This window comes from Limanda limanda, chromosome 23 (assembly GCF_963576545.1).
Source record: "Limanda limanda chromosome 23, fLimLim1.1, whole genome shotgun sequence".
NCBI lineage: Eukaryota > Metazoa > Chordata > Actinopteri > Pleuronectiformes > Pleuronectidae > Limanda > Limanda limanda.
Genome location: NC_083658.1, coordinates 2838859 through 2864368, shown reverse-complemented (window position 1 = coordinate 2864368; position 25510 = coordinate 2838859). Strand labels below are relative to the sequence as shown.

At 44.9% G+C, this 25510-nt stretch overlaps 1 protein-coding gene across 2 annotated transcripts in view; it reads left to right on the top strand.

Moving 5' to 3' along the window:
* Window positions 1–4448: 4448 nt before the first annotated feature.
* LOC132996876 (vang-like protein 1) overlaps window positions 4449–25510 on the top strand; it is a 31259-nt gene continuing 10197 nt past the window's right edge. For both annotated transcript variants that reach the window (XM_061067241.1, XM_061067240.1), the window contains exons 1-3: window positions 4449–4575; window positions 11366–11598; window positions 17868–17994. In XM_061067241.1, the coding sequence (XP_060923224.1) occupies window positions 11528–11598; window positions 17868–17994 (198 nt within the window). In that variant the 5' untranslated portion in view covers window positions 4449–4575; window positions 11366–11527. The remainder of the gene's footprint in view (window positions 4576–11365; window positions 11599–17867; window positions 17995–25510) is intronic.

The following is a 25510-nucleotide window of genomic DNA, read 5'->3' as shown; positions in this document are numbered from 1 at the left end:
TAGGAGCCATCTGCACTCCCCGCTTTGAATAAACTTGAGGAACTGTCAGCACGTGCTGCGGCTGCATGGCCACGTGCCTGCCGGGCTCCCATTCAGCTGTGTAATGTGATTTCACTGCAGCTGATTGATTCCCACACCAGGGCAGAGGGCTCTTTTGTTAACTTGGAAATGCTGTTTGGATTTTTAAAATGTGTTTTTAATTCATCACTTACATTGATCAACTTTGTATTTTTAACCTGGAGGTGAATAAATTGCAGAATAAACTGGATGGTGAAAACACAGCTAACTGTAAAAAGTCCATTTAAAGCTTTATTTTTTATTTTAGATACATTTATATGTAACCTACAATAATAATGATGGTCATGTCTGACAGATGGAATAGTTTGAATGTGCATTTTAAAACTTTCAGGCAAAGTAATGACGAAAAGTGGCCACATGGGGGCGCAGTAGTATATTAAGTATGAAGTTTGAGGGCAGCAAATGAACACGAGTGAAAAATATATTTATTTATATTCGACTGGGAAATAAAATGAGGAAAAATTAGCAAATAAATCAGGAGTTTTGTGAATTTTAATTCTCTTAATGTAACGGGGTTAATTATTGGTGACGTGTTAATTTACCTGACGGCAAGGGGGAGTCTATTTAGGTGTGTGTGTGTGTGTGTGTGTGTGTGTGTGTGTGTGTGTGTGTGTGTGTGTGTGTGTGTGTGTGTGTGTGTGTGTGTGTGTGTTTTGTGATGTGTGCCTTTTCTTGGGCATCTTTGGTGTTAAATGTGTTGTATGGTAGATAGGTTCTAGCCTGTAATGTCTTGTACCACCTCCACCACTCTCTGATTTTGATGGTACTCCTGTGACTCTTAATTGTCACTGTTTTGTCGTGTTGCAGACAGGATATGTTGAAGAAGAGGCTGACTCGTGATTTTCCCCAGCTGGTGTTTCAAATCCCCACCAAGCGCAACGTCTGCGAGCTGGTTTTTGCAGAGACTCTGTCAGCAGATACACTCGTGGACATGCTACCTTCTCCATCAGGTGGGGAAACCACACTTTCAAGTGAGTTGAGCCAGATAGACGGTGAGACTGAAAAAGGGACAACAAAGTGCCAAACAACACAAGCGGACGCAAGGACACTATATACAGCGGCGTTGCTCTTAAAAAGACATCTTAGAGACACTCCAGGCATGTCATGCCCATGGCCTCCAACTTCAGAACATTTGAATGTCACTGAAGCACAAACTGTTCCCCTTGCACTATACAATGTAGTTAGCTGGATTATAGGCGTCACTGAGGAGCCAACACTGGATCATTATGTCAACATTGCTGATGACTTTCATTTGAAAGTGTCGTCTGTTTGTCAAGACATTGTGTACCTTGCTTCCAAGGGCCGTAATCAGACACCTAAGTCCTTGACTTTAGGTTTAACTGTTCGACATTTAACAGGATCATCACACATTCTCTGGGTGTGACTCCACAAGTGCCTTTTATGGCAAAGGAAAAAGAAAGACATTTTCTGTTGCATGTGAGAGAGATGAGTACCTTAAGGCTTTTAAAAGTTTAGGTAGTAGCTTTAACTTGGAGCAGTCAACATTTTCAGTTTTTTGCAAGTATGTGTGCCACTTATATGATCAGCCAGCTGCCGAAAATGTAAATGAAGCTAGGTACAAAGCTTTCTGTATGGCATCATCAGCCTTGCCAGAATTATGCATTCCCCCTACTACTGATGCCCTTCATCAGCACTGCAAAAGGGCAAACTACCAGGCTGCAATAATGAGGTCCTGTCTCAAAGAAAATATAAGTGCTCCATCACCTGCTGGATATGGTTGGCAAATAGAGGATGGGACCTTGCAGGTCACCTGGATGACCAGAAATCCGGCCCCTGACAGTGTTTTGCATGTGGTACACTGAGACAGGCAGATGTTCCTGTTTTTCTGCAGGATTGTGTTGTACAGACTTATGTCGTTGTTGTTGTAATGGTGCCAACACAAAAGAAACTGATGTACTGGAAGATAACTGTCCTGACACTGACAGTGAGGACTGAGTGTCCTTAATCTGTTATTCATTATTCTGTTTTGTACAGTTTTATATATCATATTTCATATTTGTAATAAAGATTGTTTTTATGGTTGATCAGTGTTTTCATTTGTGGAAGAATGAATGAATGAATGAACGAACAAATGGTCATTGGTATAAGTACAATTACTGCCTTTTATTGACACAAGGAAGGATGTTTATTTGTAACATACATAGAAATACTAACGTAAAGCATGTAGTGAAATTTCGTTTGTTGTGCAAGTGTGAAAAAAAGTGTAATTGCAGTTTATATAGTCATTGTATTTGTTCAGGATACGGAATGTTTGAGGAAAGAAGCTCCTCCTCAGTCTCTCTCAGCGCGTCTGCTCCCATAACGCGAACTACGCGCTGTGCGTAGGGCACCAAGTCCTGAGGGGGCGCCAAAAAATAGGCAACTGAAAAATCATCAGTTATAATAATTATGTAGCCAAGCGTTTAGTTGTATCATAGGTCCGGCCTCAGCACACACGTTTATTCTCTGCTCACTTTGCAACTTCACTCATCACAGAACCCACTTCCTTTAAAACCCCCTTTCAAAATAAGAGTCACTACCAACAACCCGCTTAGAACAGGAAATACAAATCAACCCTCGACAATAACGTCATTAAATATAATAGCTTACAATTATAATGCCGATATTATTTCAGTATAGAAATATCAGGCACCTTTTAGGCATGTATATCACAAAACAGGCAGAACAAGAGATATATTTAATTGCTCAAAAAGTTACGATGGTTCGTCAATGGTTAGCCTATGCATACACCTCGAACTAGCTGACGTTATTGCTAATGTTAGCACACTCAAATATGTTATAACTTAGGTGCAAGCTAAATTGAGATTTTACTGTTAAACATTATGCATTTTACAAGTAGGCCTAACTGTAGCCAGCTAGATGTTACTTTACTTTACATTCTATTATGCTTTTATATTAGATTAGATTTATCAAACAGTTGATAAATAAAGGGAGAGAGCACCCTGGCTGCATGCTTACAGTATTAAATGTATATAATTTTTTCGGTATAAGATTCTTTGTTTGAATATTTTGATTTTGGACTTTACTTGTATGTGTCTTTTAGCTGTTCTACATAGTGTGTTTACAAAGTTAAGTAAAATTGTGTACATTTTAATGAATCTTTATTGAAGAAGATTGCTAACTTGCACACTTCTGCTTTAACGTTTGTATTTATGGATGACTATTTAATTTCTATGAAGATTTTGCACAGCCCAATACTTGTGTGTATGTATGTTTTGGCTGTACTGTGTTTACAAAGTAGATTTTCCTTTTTCGTTTTAATAAAATGTTAAACTGGCAGAAACAAACGTTGGGGGGGATTTCTTCAGTGTGTGCGGTGTGTTCACAGTCCATGTTCGATCCTCAGTAAGGTGTATTCCCAGGTATGTCAAACTTGATCTAAATGACTTAACATAAACATAATCATTATCGTATATTTGCCTCAATGTTCTTCTTGGACGCGGCTTTGTATACAGCACTGTTTAGAATCCATTTGGCCCACTTTTGAGGACGTTCGGGTGTTTTCGAATCTAACCATGGGAGCCGCCATGTTGCTACTGTGTTGACAAAAAGCAGCTCCCTCATTGGTGTAGAACGATCACGTGTCGAACCGTGCCACCACTCGCTACCAAAATCCTGTTACGCTCTGAAGAAAGTAGTTCTGCATAAAACATACACGCAGCGACAATCGACTGGAAGTTCAGCGACGAACTTTTGTTGGGTAAATTAGCACGACTCGTTCTTTTTTATGAGCTAAATATTGTGTAGATGCCAACGTGTGGAGCGGGATGAAACGATAACAGGGTTCACCTTACTGCCTATCTCTCTCTCTCTCTCTCTCTCTCTCTCTCTCTCTCTCTCTCTCTCTCTCTCTCTCTCATATATATATAAAATGTTATGATCGAAGTGTTATTTATTACGTTTATTTCATGAAATGATTTAAATAAAAGTTAACTTTAAAGTAAAAAAAAAAGTATCTCTCTCTCTCGCTCTCTCTCTCTCTCTCATATATATATATAAATGCTATGATCGAAGTGTTATTTATTACGTTTATTTCATGAAATGATTTAAATAAAAGTTAACTTAAAAGTCAAAAAAAAAAAGTCTCTCTCTCTCTCTCTATAGCTCTCTCTCTATAGCTCTCTCTCTCTCTATCTACCTGTCTGTGTAGGGGTATATTCTACTATAATACTCTGTAATACAGTGAATACTGTGTACATGATTTATTTGTGTCATGTTTTGTCTCTTGTTTGGAACAATAAAGTTGATTTCATGTGACCGGGGTTCTCCTCCCGTGCTGAGCACGGCCCCCTGGCGGCAGGTGTGGGTAGTGCAGAGCCGAGGCTCAGCCCCCTGGAGCTTCCTGAGGACCGGACCGATCCGCTGCTTCTCCCCGCTGCTCACACCTCCACGCCCCGCCAGCTGCGGGACTCTCTCTGCTGCAGCCGCTGGATGCACCGTCAGCCACGGGAATCGAACCTGCACCGCCAGGGCCAGGTGAGTGTTGTTGTGTCCCTCACAGTCCTGTGTTGTACCTGGTTACACACACCATGAGAACCAGCGCTGGTTCCATAACACGGAACACGCCCTGGACCTGCTGCGGGAACAACTTCCTCCGAACCGGGGTCACATCCCCGCACTCTCCCGCACCGACTCGTCCCCTGGAGCCGCCTCCGTGCTCACTCAAGTCCGCACTTCAAGTCCGCCTCACGGGCACTTCCGTGTGTCTCCGAGCCTGGAACTCCCGGAACCAGCGGAGGACAGTCCGCGGTGCTCCTCCCGCCGGACCGGAGCCGCAGTACCCGGCCACGGAGAGCCACAGCCCCGCAGTGATCCGCAGCCCGCCGGAGGAGGCTCCACAGCCGGATCCCTGCAGAGCACAACCCGCTGAAAACCAAGCGGGGTTCGAACCAGTTCTTCTGACGTGTTGTCAAAGTGAAGCCGGGCAGCGGGTGAGGGGGGGGGGGGGGCGGGAGGCCACGGGGAGAACCGGGGAGTTTCCTGGCTCCAGACCCGCCAGCCTGCCGGGTCACAGGTGGGGGCAGGCCTGGGAAACCTGCTCCGGAGCCGCCCGGAGGAAGTGCATACAAACCGGTTACAACATCATCAAACCTCCGCCTGTTTGCTCCAGCGTGTCACCGCAGCAGTTTATTACCTGTGGGACTCACTGACATGGAGAATAAGTCAGTTTCCTCCATGTGCTACTGCTGCACATGTATATGATTTATGATTTAATAACCTAAATCTATCTATCTATCTATCTATCTATCTATCTATCTATCTATCTATCTATCTATCTATCTATCTATCTATCTATCTATCTATCTATCTATCTATCTATCTATCTATGCATCCATCCATCCATCCATCCATCCATCCATCCTTCATATATAAATACCAATTATATATTCTTAATTTATGCATACTACACAATATTATATATTGTGTGGTATGCCATTTACTTTAATGTATGATGAAGTGTTTCAAACTGACCAGGACCTTGAAGTCGGAGCCCCGCCTCCCAGCACTGCGTTTTTCAAAATGTTCACATTCAGATATTTAACAGATTAGTTATTCACAACTCTATAATACAATATTAACACGATGAATAGGTTGGTCGCCCGCACTGTGACTACACACACATCTAACTATAAATACACACAGCTTATCTCAGATCTGTGGAGCTGTGTGAGGAAGCAGGGTACGACAGGCAGACATTAAACTGTGTCTGGAGCAATGTCTTGCCTCCATAAATTATGCAAGGGCGTCGTTATCGTACGGACTTTCATGTTCTGGAGGAACAAGCATCTGAATGTTGTGTGATTCCGATTCCCGTCCCAGGAGAGAGCGGCTGTGGTTGGCTCGACAGCTGCAGATCATATTGACAGCGATGATGAGGGCGGCTGTCAGGAGCTCTCACATGTGAGAGGTGTGTGCGTGCTTGAGTTTGGGAAGCGTGTGCTACTCACTGACAAAACACTTACAAAACACTTGATTTGACTCGTTCCAGGGGTAAAAAAGAATGTGGACATCGAAGTGATGTTTATTTTTTATTTGCACGCAGGAGTTATTCCAGAAACTGCAGCATGGGAGTCAACTCCAGCAGCAAACTGGTTGGGATCAACAGCTGGTTTGTTTCCTCACCACCAGTGACCCACGTCCTCTGGTTGCCTAGTAACAGCAGGTTAAGGTCAGATGTGAATCCCCCCCCCCCCCCCCAGGTAGATGCTTGTGCAGTGATTAGGGTTGCAAAATTCCGGGAATATTCAAAGTTGGAAACTTTCCACGGGAATTAACAGGAATATACGGGAATATACGGGAATTAACGGGAATAAACGGGAATAAACTGGAAATGTTGTGGGTAATTTATACTACCTGTATTTACCTTGTCATATACAGACATAAATATAAACATTTTGTTGTGTCATAGGCTGATTTGAGCCCTGAGGAAACTTTGGGCACTTGACTATATGCTTCTGCATCGTTGTGTCATTCTTAACATAGGTCTTTGCACAGTATTTGCAAATGTACACAGCCTTTCCTTCTACATTGGATGAGGTGAAATGTCTCCACACATGAGAGAGTGCACGTGGCATTGTTCTGTAGAATAAGATGAGAAAAAAGTTTGTAAAAAAACACTAATTCAATGCCAGAGATATAAATAGTTAGCCAAACAATTGGAATCGTCTGTAAAAATATTTTACAATTGATGGATAAATGAATGGAAATAGGCTAGATGAACAGATGAACAATCCTCAATCAGCATGCTAATATATTTTCCCAGTAATATCATGGAAACTTACCTGACTAGTCCTGCACACTACAGCAGGCCTCAATAGCCCTGCTGTAGAGTGAAGCATGCTGGGAGTTATCTGTGCATGTGATGGAAGAATGCACAGTGGAGGGTTGAAACTCAACGTTCCATACATCTTTAAAATAGAGATTTAAATTATGTTTTTATTGCTCAGCGTTTAATTTGCGTATTTTTTTTTTTCAAATTCCCAAAATTCCCGAGCTTAACTTCCCATGGAAAGTTTCCGGAAAGTTTCCGGAAATTTACCGGAAACTTTCCGCCCCTTTGCAACCCTAGCAGTGATACAAGGTGTGTTGGTCAGTAATAAGCAGCTTCCTCAGGAGGCTGTTGTTGCTCTGTGTGTTTTCACCGACACACGGGATGGAATTCCTCAGACAGAAAGTCCCTCATTTACTCCGTCATTGACAGCAGCACTGCGAGCATGTGACCGGCCCAAACTTCCACACCGACTGGTCATGTCCCCCCCCGTCCCGACTCGTCCTGTTCCCCCCCCCGTCCTGACTTGTCCTGGGACCCTCGCGCTGCTGCCTCCTCTCTCGTTGGAGTGAAATCTTTATTTTGCCTGAGCCGGTTGGTTTGAGGAAGTGTGTTATCACGGTGATAATAGAGGCAGTGCCACGAGGGCGTCATGGTTACGGAGGGAAGAGGCAGAAAGGGGGGGGGGGCACGCATTAACCCAGGAGGCTAATTTCATTTTTACGATCGATCAAAAACAGACGTGATCTGCAGATTGTGCTAAATGTCAAGTCACAGCTTCTCCACCCAGGAAACAAACATCGTATAATACTCCATTACCTCTAAATGCTGATGAGCTTTTAATTGCATCTTTGCTCTAACGGCCATTACTCCGAGACCATTTGTTGTCAACCAGCTCAGGCCTGGTGATTCCAATCAGGGTGCAGGAGAGAGGCGGTGGTTTTCCTTAACATTGGTCTCTTAATCACAGATTGTATTATTCTCTAAAAGGTGAGGAACGGTCGTTTCCCTGTGCTGGAAATCGAAGATGTGGAATAAAAGGCTGTGGGACTTTAGGGTTAATCACTGCTGAGTGTCAGGGAGCTGCAGGGGGCTTCACTTCTATTCTGCTGAAAAGGAAGAACAGATGAGCGACTTGCCTGAGAGGAGGTTTGGAATGAAAACATCACGGGTCATTTTCACTGGGTCGTTAGGTGCTTAATTTGCTGCTTCACACAGGAAGTGGAAGCACTGGTTGTGCTCCCTGCTTGACTCCAACTCAAGTGTTTCTTCAGAAGATCAGAGGCAGGGCAGCGACTCAGAGACGCTCGGTTAACGCTCACTGTTCCTCTCTTTGCTTCTTCTTCTTCTTCTTTATGTTGGTAGTCTAGATGCTGATGCTGCACCTTTTCCAGTTCAGCGTCATGACGTGCATTGAACTTCTGGGAGTTGGCGCATAAACATCCATGAGTGTTTGTGTATTTACTGACCTTTACATCTTTGGAGCAACGTGCAACTGCATTTTTTGATATATTGATATAATTATAATTACCGTGCAACAGTACAGTCCTTCCTTTATCTCCACTGTAATGTCTAACGAGCTCCCATGGTTTTATTCTCTAATTGGATATGCAGGCGACTCTCCCTTCTTTGTTTCCCTCTTTTCTCCAACTCAAAAGCAACCATGCATAATCTTTTGACTCCTGATGTCTCACGTGTTACATTTACTCCACAAAGCGTCCCCCCCACAGCTCGGGTGTCAACGTGTTGGTATGTTGACATGTCCACTCCGGCGGCTGACTTGAGTCTGGCCACGTGGCGCCGCTCGCCGTGTTTGTTGGACCTGATGTGAAAGGTGCAGCGGAGCGGTGCGGCTCGGGCTCCGCTGGCTCCAAGCACATGTCTCGTGGCTGCAGTGTAAAGTTGCTCCAGCTCTCTGCTCAGAGATGGAGCTATGTTCTCGGGGGATGATTACCTTCGTGTCCAGGAACCTGAATGTGGATTCTTGCTCAGTTCTTCACACCTTGTCGGGACATTTGCGTCTTTATTTTCTGCAGCTAAAAGTCATAACACCCTGGTGCTATGTTCAAGAAATCAAGGAATTTTTACGACAGTGTTGGCACTCAGAAAATTCTCGAAATGTATGAAATGAGCCCTCATGCTTGAGTGTCCTCTCACGCTGCTTATCAGGACAAGCAGACAAGCCGGCAGCTCAGCAGGGGTCTGGGATTACTGTGAAGAACCTGCCATGGCCCCCTCCCACCCAGTCACAGGGATTTCTATTTCAGCTTTGGATTCTCCCTGCAAACTTGAAGTGGTTCCGCTTTCCAATTTCCCCCGGCATGGCAAAGACAGAAACCACTTGTGAGAAGAACACCCGTGTATCCAGTTTCATGTGCACATAGAGCTCAGGGCCAGGCCTCAGCGTGAAGCATCTGAAGTAGTTAGAGATGGAGTGTGAAGATAGCGAGTCCTGCCTGTGAAGAGGAGAAGCACTGAAGTAGGAAATAATCAATCAGCTTCTAACACGGCTGCACTCTGACTGAACCTGGCCCACGCACTCATTCAACCCTATTAATCCCTCATTTAGCCACATGCCCTTCTTTTAAGAGGATTAACCAGGTGATGGAAAGGCCTCTGTGATGGTGTCCAGCTTGTTCAGCAGCCGCTAGTTAATAGGTGAATTCCTGCAGTAAAGCAGAAGGCCTGGGTTAACAGCTGGGAATTATCCCACAGTTTTAAAGTGTGATGCTTTGGCAAATATTCGCTTTCTTGAAAGACGACAAGCTTTAAGAGGTTTCGGTGATAAGGGCCGACGCTGGTGTTGATTTGACATAGATAAAACTGTGATTTAGATGTCATGTCCTGCCTCTTGCTGCTCTACAGGCTCCACCCCTCGCCTGTATGTTCCGGACATTTTCCTGTTTTTGTGAACGAGTCTGACTCTGTTCTTCATGGGTCACAGACAACTCTGGAAAATGCACTTTTTCCACGATTGCTCATGATCAGCCACGCTGCTGCTGGTGAGACTGCAGAGAACCAGTGTGAGGTTGATTCAGGTGTTTGAAATGATTTGCAGAAAGAGAATATATAAATATGCAGCTGTGCAACCTTCAAAGCATTTCCAGGTATCTGTGACAGTCCTGCAATCATGCATGTACACACACACTCCCAGATCTGCTGACACCACACTCCTCAGAAGTGGGTCATTCTAGATGTTATGTGCCACAGTGTAGTCTGGACCGAGTGATGTGTGTTTCCCTCCAAGACGCAGATAAGAAGTGTAGTTGCTCTGAGCGACTCTTCCCTTTTCTTCCCCCTGGGGTTGTGAATGCAGAGGAGCAGGGGCGTCTTGGAAGGGAGACGATTTGATCAGTTGCTACCGGAGCCATAAATCAGCTGTAAATCTTTGTGTGTGTGCCGGGAGCCTGGCCCGAGGGATTCAGTGCAGGTTTCACTCAGGACCAAAACTGCAGCTTCTCACTTCTTTTTCTGTTGTGAAGTTAAGAAAGCTTTAAAGAGTAGAAGAGGAAAAAGAATTAGAAGCAGTTTGCAGGATGGCTTCAGTCTTCACCTTGAAAACTTAACTGGGACCTGAAGCTTGAGACGGACAGACTCAAAGTGCTGGTGTACAGGGGACTGAGCACATATTTGATTTAGGTATTTTGAGTTGGTGTATTTCACGTTAACCATTTTTCATCTCGCCCGGAGGAGCCTGAAAGGTTGTGTGTGTGTGTGTGTGTGTGTGTGTGTGTGTGTGTGTGTGTGTGTGTGTGTGTGTGTGTGTGTGTGTGTGTGTGTGTGTGTGTGTGTGTGTGTGTACCTTACACAAGTGTGTTTACAACACGCCTGGAGCTCCTTGTGACTCACATCTCTCATTCTCTTCCACCCACAAGAGGGGGGGGGGTGGACTCAGACATGTGCTTTTAATCTGATAGAGCCAAATCTATCTCATTCAAACACAGCTCACATGGTATAGTGACACAATTAGGTGTTGAGGTAAAACAAGGACATCAGCTCTGTGCATGTCTTGTTATTGTAGTTAACATCACAGCTCTGAGACATTTCCACTATTTTGCACATCTGTGAAAAAGGATATTTTATTTCCACAGTGTTCGACACCTTCCTGCTCGTCAGTGTCAGGCTCAAATCGTCTGCTGTGAGTCAGAGACTTAACGCTGCCTCTGAACAACAGTCGTCAGCCACGTGGGAATAAGAGCAAATTTCTGTTTGGCGGCAGCGATGTTTCATTCACCTGGAACACTGAGCTGGAACGATCCCCCTGAGAGCCGCTGTACGGAGGAGAAGCTCGTGATGCAGCCGCAGATGAATCCAGGCACATAAGGAAACTTGTGTTTGGCAGCTGCCAACAATACTTTAGTAAAAATAGATGTGATGCAGAAAATAAGTGATTGAGTCTGCAATGCTCTTGTCTGTGCCAGACACAGACAGACGTGGGCAGTTTTCCCAGACATCCCACGTTTTGAATTTAAACCCCCTGTCTTCTCCGCCCTCCAGGTTGATGTCTCCTCACAGAGCGCCCCCAGGGTCGCTTTCAAGCCTGACTGCTGATCGCTCGCCACCTCTGTTAGCCTCTTGAGCGAGTCGATTGGTCGCCCCCGGCTCTGCGAGACAGCGCACAGGTTCCGCTGAGCCCTGCCTGGGCAGGACTGCTCCACCATGGACACTGAGTCCACCTACTCGGGCTATTCCTACTACTCTGGACGCTCCCGGGGATCCCACAGGCATGGGTAAGACTTGATCCTGCTCAATAATTCAGTTTCCTTCCCTCTCTGCTTCTACCTGGAGGGCTGGAGGGTTTTATGTAGTGTACTGTAATGTCATTTCAAAGACTGCTGATCTGTAGCTGAGCCTGCACTCCGCCCTACAGGGGACAGAATGTGTGTAAACATCCAGATGTGCTGAGAACATTCCTTAGTCTTTATGTATTTGATGCAGATGTTTCACTTTACACCGCGTTCCACATTATTATGCAGATTACACTTTGCTCAGATCTTCCTAAATAGTAATGCACAGCCAGTCAGTATATTTTTCAAGTCATCAACTGTTAGAGTATAATTCAAATTTTATTGAACAAACCTCCCAATGATAACAGTATTTTTTTCAAAAATAAAAAACTCAAAATGCAGTGTTCCAAATTATTATGCAGAGTCTCTTCATATCATATCATATCATCCAAATAGCCCTGAGACACAATACCATCCATGAGTTTAATTCAAAAACTAAAAAATGAATGTTTTTGACCCTTATATACAATTTGCATAATAATGTGGAACGTATGTGAGTTTATCATGATTCTAGTTTGTCTGTTTGCGTTTTCTGCTTCTTCAACCTTCTCCGTCCACCTCCGTGGACCCCTCCCGTCTGGCTGAGCATGTGTGGGGGCCACAGCCCGTGTAGGCGCATTAATCTGTCAGCATTGAAATGGCTGTGGTTGACCGGCGTCAGGAAGGCAGTGGGAGACAGGTGCTGAAGAGGCCTGACTGACTGATGGCTCAGCGGATATGTTGAGAGCCCGAGTGGAGATGAGAGGAGGGCATTCCTGTTCAACATCAGCCCCTTCCTTGTCACGGCGGCCCCCTCCTGCTCGCTCGCCATACATCTCCCCTGGCTCGCCGAGGCCGCTCCCACTCTCGCTGCCACCTGTTGCAGTTTGAGGGACTTTGCGTGGTCCTGAAACGTGACGCTCGGCCCTCAGCGCACGCCTGTCATCGTCTCCTCTCTCATGTCATCGGTCACTTTCTATCCCCTCACTCCTCATCCTTCTCTTTACTCTCGTTCCACCCTCGTTTCTTTGCTCCCATGTGTCCATCGGGATCTGAATGCAGCAGCTGCCCCCTTTTCTGGCTGATTCTTGACCTCGTCTCTGTATCAGCTTCTCTCCTTCCACCTCTTGAATGGATTGGTCTCTACTAGTGGTGGGGGAAAAAATCGATTGTGTTCAGTATCGCGATATATTGCGCCCGCGATTATATCGATACTGTAGCACAAAGTATCGCAATATTAAAAAAAAAAAAAATACTTTATTTACAATTATATATGTAACAGCCCCTGGCTGGCAAAGCATGACGAGGAGAGTTTCAGAGTTTAAAAGATACCTCGTGTGTATGTGGAAAGGATGTTCTCCACTGCAGGAGATATAGCAACGGCCCAGAGGAACTTTAACATCTGAGCATGTTGACCAACTCCTTTTTCTGAACAAAAATGCCAATATTCCCAAATGAATTTAACATTTTGGGTCATGACCTTGCAGCCAACTGGACTGGACTCTAGTAGTACACATTTTTTTATTTTTCTCAATTTGATTGAAGCTCTAGGTTACTCTTATTTATATGATTATTCTCAGGTTTATGTTACTCTATTATGTCTGCTTTATGTTACTGTATTGTATTTAAATAATTGTAAGTTATGTGCTGGGAGCTCAGTGTTCATGTGAGAGGTCTCCAATCCAGAAAATAATTACAAAGGTCCTGTGTCCTGAATGTTAATTTCACAGAATTAAATGTGACATTTGAAGTGAGTTAAGCAGTCTTATTTTCCTCATTTTTTGTAATGCCCTTGAATAATATGAATCGCAATATATCGCAGAATTGAATCGCAATACTTTCAGTATCACAATATATCGCAGAATCGCAATACTTACAGTATCGCAATATATCGCAGAATCGCAATACTATTGAATCGTGGCCCAAATATCGCAATACTATTGAATCGTCACATTTTTGCCAATTCCCACCCCTAGTCTCCACGCTCTGAGGAGGCGCAGGCGTTTCACTGGTTCCCCACTGGCGGGCATTCCCCAAAGCAGGAATGTGTCCTTGTAGCTCAAAGTAATGTGGAGCAAGAGTGGAATCAAAGATGAGGAGGGTGCGAGCTCCTGGTCCTTTATCTTCACTGCTCTCTCAAATGAGTGAAATCTGGAAAGGGAGCGTGCGGTCGTCCACGCCAAACGCTTTTCACTCCCCTGCCCAACCGCCCTCACCATGACGTCGGCTTGTTTCACACACACACACAAACACTCAATCGCTGTCTTTGAAACCGCTCTGCTCCTCTGAATCCTGAATCCTGTGCTGCGCGTGAGTCTGTTGTCTAATTACACTGAAGCTGGGATTGGGAACAGATTTAAGCATGTGTACAAATACACACGTACAAGAACATTACCCTGTATTGTGTTTGTGCATGTGTGAATTTATCAGATTATAGTAGAAGTATTGAATCGGATTGGTTTGGATTTTCAGTGATGGAAGTGGAGAGTTTTGGGATTTGGATATTTCCCACTTTCCATTTTGCCCTCATCATGTTCCAAGTAATCATCAACTAGTGTCCAAGATATGAACCATTTTCCTGTGGCTCTGCAGTAAGAGCAGAGAGTGGCTGCTCTGTCTGTGGCCATTCACACTGAATTAAGAGCTTTTTTAATCGCTGCTTAACAAAATAGTCTTTTCAGTACTTGTATCGTAGTTATTCACCTTTTTTTTTCTATTCCTTATTTTAATCCACTCAGATGAGCCCGATCGCTGAGTATTGAACCAAATCCAGCATCTGCCACTGTCAATTTTTTGCATTTCAATGATTATTAAATAGCAAATCACGTATTAGCAGCCGCTCATGTGGGAAATTGGTTCATTTAATGGGTAAAGCTCCAATTATAGAGCAGCACGCAGCATATGCACGGGACTTAGTGTGTCATTTAAGATAATTCAGTCACTCTTGTAATATAATTTATAGGTTCCCAGATGAAAGTCCTCATAGAGAATTTAATGTTTAGTTTTTATTGACCGAATTACTCTAATTCCGTAATAAAACAGAAACGTTTTGCTCTCGCTTCGTGAATTTGTTTGTTTTTAACAGATATTGTAGAAATCAATTAATTGAAAGCGATAATTACAAACACACCCAGTTTATTAAAGATGAGGATTTGAAGATGTTCTTTGTTAGATAAAATTCTTAACTGAGTATCTGTTAGTTTGGGACGACTGGGAACAAAAGCATTATTATCAGCAGTGAAACCAGTGATCGGACTGCAGTCCTGAACGTGTAACAACCAGCTCTGTGTGAGCTGTGGGACCCGGTGGTGGTTCGACAGTGGGAACGTGTTATTTGTCTCTGGAATGTGTCGCCTCATTGTGATCACAGCCGCTCTCCTCCTCAGGTGTTCGGTGGAAATGGCGCTCCAGCAGCCTAATTGGCAAGACCCTGCCCCACTTTTGCCAGGCAACCCCCCCCCCCCCAACCCTCACTGCTCCAAAAAGCCTCACCCGTTTCAGGGATCCACGCTGGAAGTCAAATTCCATTAATCAGATCATGGCGCGGCGCACTGTTGGAATACCAACGAGGCGGCTGCATGCTAATGAGGCGGGGGGGGGGGGTCTGTGGGAAAGTGGGGAGACGGAGGGGAAGGTGTCTGTGCAGTGCGATCGCCCCAGAAGCTTCCTGGGGGGAGAATGAGAAAGCAGGCCGGGTAAGAGGGGCAGATCCATTCAAGCCGTTCCCCACAGGTTCTGCTGGTGCATCTACAATCGCTTCTATCAAAAAGCTTTTTTGTGCTCTTTGTAAATCTGTCGCACTTAACTCGTCTTTGCAGCTTTTGCTCACACACTGTCCGCCACGCCGGCTCGCTGAGAACCAGGTGTTCCCTCACCTTCTTGTTCTCGACGGCAGCGTGTCGACCACACTCTTGCCTGTCGAGATTAGAATCACTGCTCTGTGCTCGTCTCCTCCCCAATTAAAAATCCTAATCAGTGACAACCTCTGACTGATGATCTCTCTCCCTGGAATATCCATTGCTGCAGGAGCGCTGATAGCTCTAATAACATTTATCGCAGTAATGATGGCTGTAATATATTTTAAAGGCCTACATCCACTTCCTGGATTTATTAGATGACATTATGTGTCTCTGTCGCTGGAGGAGGTTTCTGCTGCCGACTGGAGATTTGCTCTGACTGTGTGAAACGTTTCTGTCGAGACTTTCTCGAGGAAATCGTTTCCACATTCTAAAGGAAGTACAAGAATAGTGGCGGAAAGCAAACTGGTCAACACCCTCTCACACTGGGAATCAATTCAGCTCTATTATACTGGAACATATCCACTACTGTCACACACTCATACATCATACTGATGATGTCCCTGCAGGCAGGATATCCTGTGCATTATGGTTATGGGCTGTTATGGGGCAAGATGCATTGAACTCCAGTTTGTCGTCTATAGTTCAGTATTTAGGAGGAACGTTTTAGACTTGTCACACTTTGTCACCTTACTTTGACTAGTTTACAGCTCTTTGCAATATTCTTATGAACAAACAATCACACGAGGATGTATAAAACTCTGCTGTACGGAGCGTGTGTGTAAAACGTGAGAAATCAGTTACATGTCTACGGTCTCCCACGTTTTTGGGAGAACGTAGACATCAGGTGTGAAGCAGGCAGCCAGATATTCCCTCAGGGGTTTGTGGAGACCACACCTGAGGCAGAAGGAGAATGACTATTCAGATGTCTACAAAAAAAATGCTTGTGTTGCGCTGTGTTTGCTTCCGTGTCTCAATGGAGAGCTTCATGCAAAACACCCCTCCTGTGTGAATTAGATTAGTTTCACTTCTGTGTAATGTCACTCCTACAAAAGGAGTGATTACTGTGAAACAAAATGCTCGGAGGCAGCAGGAAACTGAATCAGGATTTAACAAAACAAAGAGAACAGCATCTGTAAAGATTCAGTTCCACGTTGCAGCTGCAAAGGAACCACAGGACGTCTTCTGTTCATCTGATGCCCACCTGGTTTGTCCAGTTATAAATATAAAAGTCATGGCTTGGATCAACAAGCTGATGAATTGAGTTGATTTTGGTCATTGAAGGTCAACGGTCAAGGTCACGCAGACTTTACACACAGGTTTTCTGCCTGATGCTTGATCTCTTTGGGGCATATTTAGTATTTGATATCTGTATCAGATCTTTTCTTTGGGGTCTGTCGGTCTCTGTTTCCTCCGACAGCTCTCAAACGCTCAAATACAAATTTAAATGTGAGGCATTTAGCAGTGTAGCAGTGTGTGTGTGTGTGTGTGTTCTGTTAAAAGTATAGAATACTGTATGTAGCAGCCGATTGTCAAACAGATAAAAGTATCAAATCAAACTTCAAATTATACTAATCAAAGGGCCACTGTTGCACCATGGGTTGTGGTGTACGCGGATGGGAAAAACATAATGTCCAAACAGATGTCCAGTTTCAACAAAAAGCGTGGTTTATATAACCAAACAGCGAGCAAACAAAGAACAAAGAAAATTCCTGTGCCTGAATGAAACAAAACACAAATAATAAACAAGAAACACCTAAAGTAAACAAATAATAAACTAGAATACTAATAGAAATCTAATCATAATGAAATCAAGCAAATTGACTGAGAATAACCAAAAACTAAATACTCACTAAACAAAATAATAAACTAAACAGCACTAAGTACTACAACTAAATAAATAGCTCCAACACTGTATGTACCATGTTCAAGATGTCAGCAGCCGGAGGGGGAAGGAGACAGACGAGGGATTAACTGGGGCTGCTGAGCTCGTCTGTGGTAATGGAGCTGCAGAGTGGGCACGGCGCCATGTGCCGACGGTGATGCTGGAGCGGAGGATGGGGAGACCCAGCGTTCACGCTCCGCACAGATTAGGGCTGTAAGTGCAGGGGTCAGTCTGGCTAATGGAGCTCGTATGTTAGGGACAGTGACGTGGGGAGGGGTAAGTTCTCCACAGGGGGCAGCTCTGGTCTTATCTGACTCCACCAGCCACTGTCGGCTTTCACATTGTCCCCCGATCCCTCACTATGTTCACATACACTATGTAACTCTGTGCGTCTTTATGCAGGCTCTCCTCTGATGCTTTGAATGTGTCCATTTTGTTATCCTGTCCCATGAGAACTCCACAGCTCTCTGCATCCAAGAGGAACCCTTTATGTCTTGTGGCTGGCGATTTCTCTAACCATCGTTTTCTACTCTTTTGCTCTTTCTCTCCAGGGAGCGCAGCCGGGACCGCCACAAGCCGCGCAGTAAAGACAGCCGCTCAGAGAAGTCTGTGACGATCAACACGCCGCCTGCAGAGCCGCTGCTGGGGGACTCGGCTGTGAGGGGGGAGCAGGTCCAGGTAGGGCGGAGCATAAATATCACCTAAACGCACACACATGCATTACAAAGCCAGAAGACACGTATACACAATGACCCACAGTTACTGAACAATGTTCCCACAAGTTTGCTTAAAATAAGGATACGATTATATCGGTGGGTCTGATTTCCAAAGGAGATTTATTAGTTACTAGTCAATAGGAGTTGGAATGATACTTGTGTTCATCAGCCTGGGCTGGGACAGGCCATCTGGTATTTTCACAGGGCCAGTCCACATTTGGCGAGGTCCGGGTCGTCACTTTCAGGAAATCTATTTCGACAGGATGTGGATGCAGCAGATTGTTCTGTAGTCAGTGCAACTTTGCTTTATCCCGCCAGTCAGAGGGAGAGTCTGTGTTTGACTTTTATTTCTGTATATACAAGATCAGATGGATTATGTGATAGATTATTTGGTCAAAGAGAAATATACGGTAGGAAATAGTTCATTGTCTAATATTTCGCCAGCTCCATCTGGATGTGTTTTGGTTTGTCTACTGACTCGTGTTGAGTTGAATACACCGGACAGTGGACGCTTGTTGGAGTGATATAAAAGGCAGAGCAGATCAAAGACAGGTGGATCGGATAGCAGCGAGTTATCGTGGCTTGTTATCTAGGTTGGCTGCAAGCTGGCGTGTTGAGACGTGAAACTCCTGGTAGCACTTCAGGGGTTTCACGCTCTTGGTCCAACAACATGAGTCACAGCTAATTTGTGTTGTTGAGGCAAAACGTGACAGCTTTCCATCCCTTGGCTTTATTTGTGAAATATCTAAACACATTTCAGTCTGTCATGTCAGTCTGACACTTTTTCTGTTGAGCGTAGTGATTAAAGAATGTTTGAAACTTTCCATCTTCATATTCAAAAGCTTAAATCTGAGCAGATTCAGTTTATTGTTCAGAACCATCCAGATGCTTTCTGATATGTAACTAAGAGGAGGGACTTCATGCATTTTGATGAGCAGATGATCTGTTGTCTGCCTCGTGAAATGTGGGCCGTCGTTCCTCCTTCATGCTCAGAGAGAAAGAATTTCAAAGACCCGCTGCTGGCGAGGCTCACGTGTATTTAATGAAAGATGAGATGGAGATTTTTAGCACAGTTTCAGCCTTGACTTAAACAACCGTCTGGCACTGTGGCCTTCATCGAGTGCTCCGCTTCACCCGCTGAAGGGAGAACACGACAAACACAAACATGCACAGACAAACCTACATGCGCCATCGTTTACTGACCCACTTGGCGCTCACTTTCCCTTGTGGCAGGCCTCGGTGGCACTGCCCGTGTGACTGTGTGTTGTCACAGAGCACACAGCCATCCTTTCTATTTTGCTCCTCATGTCTTATTCATGCTGCGGCCTGCAGGAGTGCTGCTGACAGGCTGGGGAGGGTTTGGCTTTAGTTGGAGGAATCAGGGCCACCAATTCTACTGAGAGAGGGAGGCTCAGCACAAATCTGTATGCTGTGTGTGTGTGTGTTTGATTTTGCATTCCGGTCTGCCGTCTCACATATGCTCCTGTGTGTGTGCGTCAGTCTGGTTTGAGACTCTGACTGTGCAGTGCTGCGCTCATTACTCCACTGCTGGGACTTAATCGGAGTCTTGGCTGACAGAGCAGCCCATCGCTCCGGGCAGGGATGTCCTCACAATCCAGCAGCAAAGTTTTTCTCATGGCTGTGATGCTTTCTGTGAAGCCTCCCCACGTGAATTCTAAACGAGGAGTGTTTGCTTCATTCAGAGGACTGCTCAGAGGATTTGCCTGCTGTCGAGACACAGTGCTGTTTCAGCCGTTTTCAGACGTAAACTCAAAATGTCAGGGACATTGGGTCAGGGCATTTTCCAGAACAGAAGATTGTCAAAATGTCCCGAGCATCTGACTGACATTGGGTTTTCAGTGCTACTTAAATACAGTACATCATAACCCAAAAGGAGGACGAGCTGTATGTTAATGTGTGAATTCAGTTCAAGTGCTCGTTCTGCACTAACGTCTCATGGTGGGAACGAGTGGTATCAGTAGATGTCTTTAATGCCTTGGCCTTATTGAGCTGGTTTGGGGCTTGTGAAGGAAAATGGAGGTGAGTATAACCTGGACTCGCACTAAGTCATCTGAGTAATTGGGTCAATTCACCCTGCTTGTATTGTTGTAGGTAACTGGATTCAATGCAGCATGCCAGCTTTGCAGCTTAGGAGAATGTGGTGCTGTGGCATTGTGTGAGGTGTCAAACAGGAGAAACGGGATCTGTTCAAACCATAAAGAATTCTCTGAGTATTAGCACCTACCTCTCTTCTGCAAGTGAGGGAGAGAAAGTGGAGCTGGGATTATTTTTGAGATGATTACCTGCAGATCGGAGAGAGAACCTTGTGTTATTGGGATTTGCATTGTTGGATCAGCAGGGTGTAGCCACAGGTAGCTCCTGGTGTGGTTCCTGCACTCCAGTGAGAGTTAGTGAAAAGGGATTTGGCTCCAGATTCACTGATGTTCTCACACCAACTTCTTGTTGCATGTCTCTGAAACATCAAATTTAAACTTTTTACATATTTCCTCTATTGCTACAGCACTTTACTGGTGTTTTCTTCAGCTCCATTCAAAGTAGAGTTAAAGGGAACTTTATATACAAAGCTGCTCTTAATGCTGTGACTGCGGTGTCCACCTTCAATAGATTACAGGAAAAAAACATGATTTTAGTATTTTTTTCATTTATAGCACAATTACAGCACCTTTTTCATTTATAATGTTTATTTGACTTACAAAACCTTCAAGCCTAGGCTGTACAGAGTTTAATGATATGAAGCATGTGAACGTTCTCCAAGAAATGACTTGACACAGTGAGAGAAAAAGGAGGAGTTCACAGGGTTAATAGTTCGGGGGCCACGATGGATCTATGGCACAGATGATCTATATTTTATGAAACATCCATGCGATGATGACGATGAGAAACGTGTAAGCAGAGTTGTGTTTGTTGTGTCAGCACGACGACACCACAGTGCCCAGTGAGTCAGAAGCGATGGAGGGTGAGTGGTGCTGAGGCAGGAGACGAGTGCAGAATGAGCGGAGGATGCCCGGAGGGAGAGAGGGATAAAAGGAAGCGAGGGAGGGAGAGTAGAGGAGGAGAGAAGAAAGACATCCTTGGGTGGATGGCTCTGTCACCTCATTGGTTTGTTATTTGTTTACTCTCTCTCCCCCCTCATCTCTCCATCCATCCTTTTATCCCCTCCCCTCTTCCCTCTCTCCCTCTCTCTCTCTCTGCCGTCCTCCATAAAGCCCCTTACATTATGTGGCAAGTGAGCGCACAGTCCCATACAATACCTCCTGAGGCATGATGGGAAATATTTTTTTTATAAAGACGGATGAAGCAGGGGGCCGCGGATCAGCAGGAAGTCAGGGAGGTCTCTCACACGCACACACCCTGGGATGGAGAGCCGTGGGTATAGAGAGGATGTTTGCTGAGCGGAGGTAAAGTTTGGAGGTGGAGGATTCCAGTCCCTCGGCAGTGATGGAGGCCGGAGATGAAGTGCTGCAGGTCTTTGAGGTTTATGAGGCGGCAGAGGAGATAAAGCAAGTGATTGTCAGCACCATAGAAGAAGACTCAAATACTAACTCCACTCGAGTGGCCAGCTGTGGACCAGGGACTAAACCCAGTCAGGTAATCCAATATGTGGAGCTGTATGTTTGTAGAAATCATTTGAGGGCTTTTCATCGGGCACAGTTCTAAAGTGCTCCTTCGTTGTTAATGCCACTATCCTGAGCCTCACATCTGAAGTGTACACCTTTTTAGTTTCTCTTTAATACTGATTAACAGAAACACTCAGTGTTTGCGATGGGATACCATTCAGGTTTTCATTTTTTCACTTGTAAAGCACCTTCTCACTGTGTTTGGAAATGTGGTATATGAATAAACACTATTATTATCTTAACGTTTGGACCAGGAATACGGCGTCTGAAGCCAGAATGTCTGTGTAGCTCTTCTGGTTAACTGACATATCTGAACACAATCCATTTAAACCACCTTTATTTGCCTCTTTCATCGGCGGCTGCTGGTCTGTCAGCCTCTCATTGTCCCACACTCACGGAACTTTTTCTGCTTCCCTTCCTCGTCCTGACAAGTTCTTGGCAGCCTGGCTCGCCGTCCGCCGGCCTGAACAAAGGTGGTTTGAAATGGCCGTGCAGACGTCTTATGGGATGCACGCCTGCTGTACTTTGCACACACACACTTTGCCTCCCAGGAGTGAGTGAAGTGCACTCGGCGAACAACACAAAACAGGCTTTTAGTGGACCGTTAGATTTACGGTGCGAGACAATGGCTGTTATTTATATTCTGGTGGAGAATGAAGGCAAGAATATTCTCTTGAAAGCTTTGTTAATGCACAATGGCTGACATTGTGTGCTACTGTTCTCAGCCAGTGAGCCGTAAATACCTGCATACACATGAAAACAAGCATCTTCTGCTGGGACGATGATCCCACTAATCGTTTTGTGACTGTTCAGCTATTTGAGTGATTCAGTGGCTCCGGGCCCAGGTTGATAGGGAGTTGGCAAAGTGAACCGCTCACAGGATTATACCAGCTCTTGTAGTTCATTGATGTTTGATTGTAAGTTAGCAGGAATATTCAAAAACAACTGGACGGATTCACTTGGGTGGTTCATTTGGCAGCTTCACACATTTCTCATCACAACCGCCCTGAAGGCCTTTGGAAACCGCCAGAGAATCCCTTTAATCCTGTAATGTGATGCATCCCATCCAGAACCTGTGGCCAGTTCAAATACTGTGTCTGGTTCTCTGGAGCACCTTGAAGGAACTAGGTTAAAATGTTCAGTTGGATTTAAGGATGAAGTGATTGGATTTTGGTGGCAATAGGTCAAAGGTCAAGATCCAGAGCCAGAAGGCGGCCTCACAAATCATGTTGTTGGCGTCTTGAACATGATATTTCCAGTCTGCCTTCTGCCAATTTCTTCAAAGTTTGACCAGTTGTCACTTGGACCCTAAAGATAAAGTGATTTGTGTGTGTGTGTGTGTGTGTGTGTGTGTGTGTGTGTGTGTGTGTGTGTGTGTGTGTGTGTGTGTGCGTGTGCGTGCGTGCGTGTGTCCTACCAACGCGCTGTCACAAAGTCAATAAAGCAGTGATACACAATGACTGAGGGCAGTGTAATGAAACCACATCCATCTCCAGGATGAATCAAACCCTATTCATGGTCAGATTTGTCATATGAACCCAGTTGTACTCTCATCGCTGAGTCATGCTGCCTTCAGGTCATTCTCATAGGATCACGAATGAAGTCCAGTTATTCTTTCCTCTGCATCGTAACTATTCAAACCAAGATGGACTGATTTCTAAGGGATGAGGGCGGACGGTTTCCAATGAGAGAATTGATATCTCTCCTCTCCTTTTGTGTGTTGGTGTGTGAGAACACGTCATGTCAGATGTTTCCATTGTTCCGCTGTTGACTTTCTACAGGAACGCCTCCCTGTAACTCCCAGCTCTGAGGCATCGCTTGTAAAACCTTGTCTGGCCCTGAATAAGTCACTGCAGACGCAGAACAAGAATCGACCTGACGTGTGTTTAGTGTCCGTGTTATTGTCATGACACACGTGTTGCTGCGAGTGGAGGATTTCACACGTCCCTCCCTCTCCGGCTCATTGCCTCTCCTCCCTGGAATTGGTCGTCTTGTTATCGAACATTCGCTCCCCCTCTCCTCCGCTGCTCCTCTCGGTTTCACCTACTTTCACCTGATGAATGGGACTGTGCCTCCTGCAGGGCTGCTGGTACTGAACCAGCTCAGGGCTGTGCTGATTGGCTTATCCCAGGAGGAAATGTGGGTCGCCAATGTCTATTTTTACTTGTGTCGGCAGCGGGAAAGCCCAGGTAGAGTAGAACTGATCAAACAACAGCAATTCCCCAGATTGAAGCAGACCACATGAAACATGCTGCAGAGGCTGTGGAGACATGAGGATACGCAGAGTTCCCATGATTGAATTTACCCTTGATGTGTTGTTTTTATGTCCCTGATGATGGAGTTCTTCAGAGTCCAGTGTGTGATTCAGGCTGTAAAACAAAGGCAAGGAGCGATGACTGCTCCGAGGCAGAGCAGCAGTGACTCACACGTCCCTCAGGGAGACGCTCGTCTTTACAACTAATGCCCATTGATCTCCTCTGTCAAACACACACTTAGCAACAGCAGGTAGTTAGTGGTCAGACAGGATTAAGACCAGAGTCTGTCAACAGTTAAAGCTGCAATCAGGAGCATCTCCACTGAATCTTCATTCCGCTTGTTTAATATTTGCGAAGTGTTTCCTGTATATGAACAGACGTAGATGTTTCCACCACAGATAGATGTCAGGTTCTGTCTGCACGGGGGACAAGGGTTCACTTTCCCTCTTTGACCTTCTGAACCCGCGTGGTGCATTCCACCGTCTGGTTTACAGCTCGTGGGTTGGGTCAGTGGTGATGCTCCACTCGGTCTGAATCTCTGCAGACAGTGGGACGAGTATTTACGACTGTGCATGTCATGTCAAAGGTCACATGAAACTGACACAGCTCTCGGTGCTGGACCTCATCAAAGAGCCTGTCTGGGGAAACCTACACCGACAAGTCCTCTGCTCACATGTCAGCTGCGATGAATGATAGTGCTGCAGTAAACTGAAATGTTACCTCATGTTTGAGGCTCATTATTTTTAGTTGATTGGGTTTTCTGCTACAAAATAAAATACTATAATAATATATTTATAAAAAGATTCAGCAAAGTTTGACCTGATCGTCCTGAAGTGGATTATCTGAGGTGTTGACTGATGAACTCTTCATAGACTTTGTTCTGCTCATTAATATTTGATGTTATCAAAGAGAACTAGAGATTTGAAACCTAACACGAGGACACAACAGCAGCTGTGAAGCTAAGAGCATTCCAGAGCAACAGGCGGAGCCGTAACCCAAACTGCAAATCCACGGTGCTCCACTCAGGATCCTGAAACAAAGATTTATTAGGTTCATAAATACTAAATGTACTTGCATGTTTGAAAAATGATTAAGTCTCCGTGCAAATATGTTTTCAGGTTGAGTCCATCCTAACGGCCCCAGACACATTTTTCTGTCCGCACTTGAGAGTTTTTTGTGTCCAAACCCAACATGAGCCTGATGTTTTCATGTAGACAACGTGACTGAATATCATTTCAAAGATTTGTCCGAACCCGCCTGGCTCAGGTGTCCACATTCCAGTTCATACATCCATCCGTCCTCTGAACAAAATATCTAAAGAACGCCTTGAGGGGAAGTTCAGTTGGACTCAAGGATGAACTGATTACATTCCGGTGGCCTCGGGAAAGTAAGAGCGCCTCAAAGATGAACTGATAAGATATTGTTGGACAAAGGTCAAGGTCAAAAAACATGTTTCTGTTTAACCTGATGTCTCACGTCTGCCTTCAGGGGATTTCTTCAAATTTTGATTTCAGTGGTCAAAGGTCCCAGTAACCTCATATGAGTACAAATGTTTGTGGACTGAAACTACACTGGTTGGTGGAGG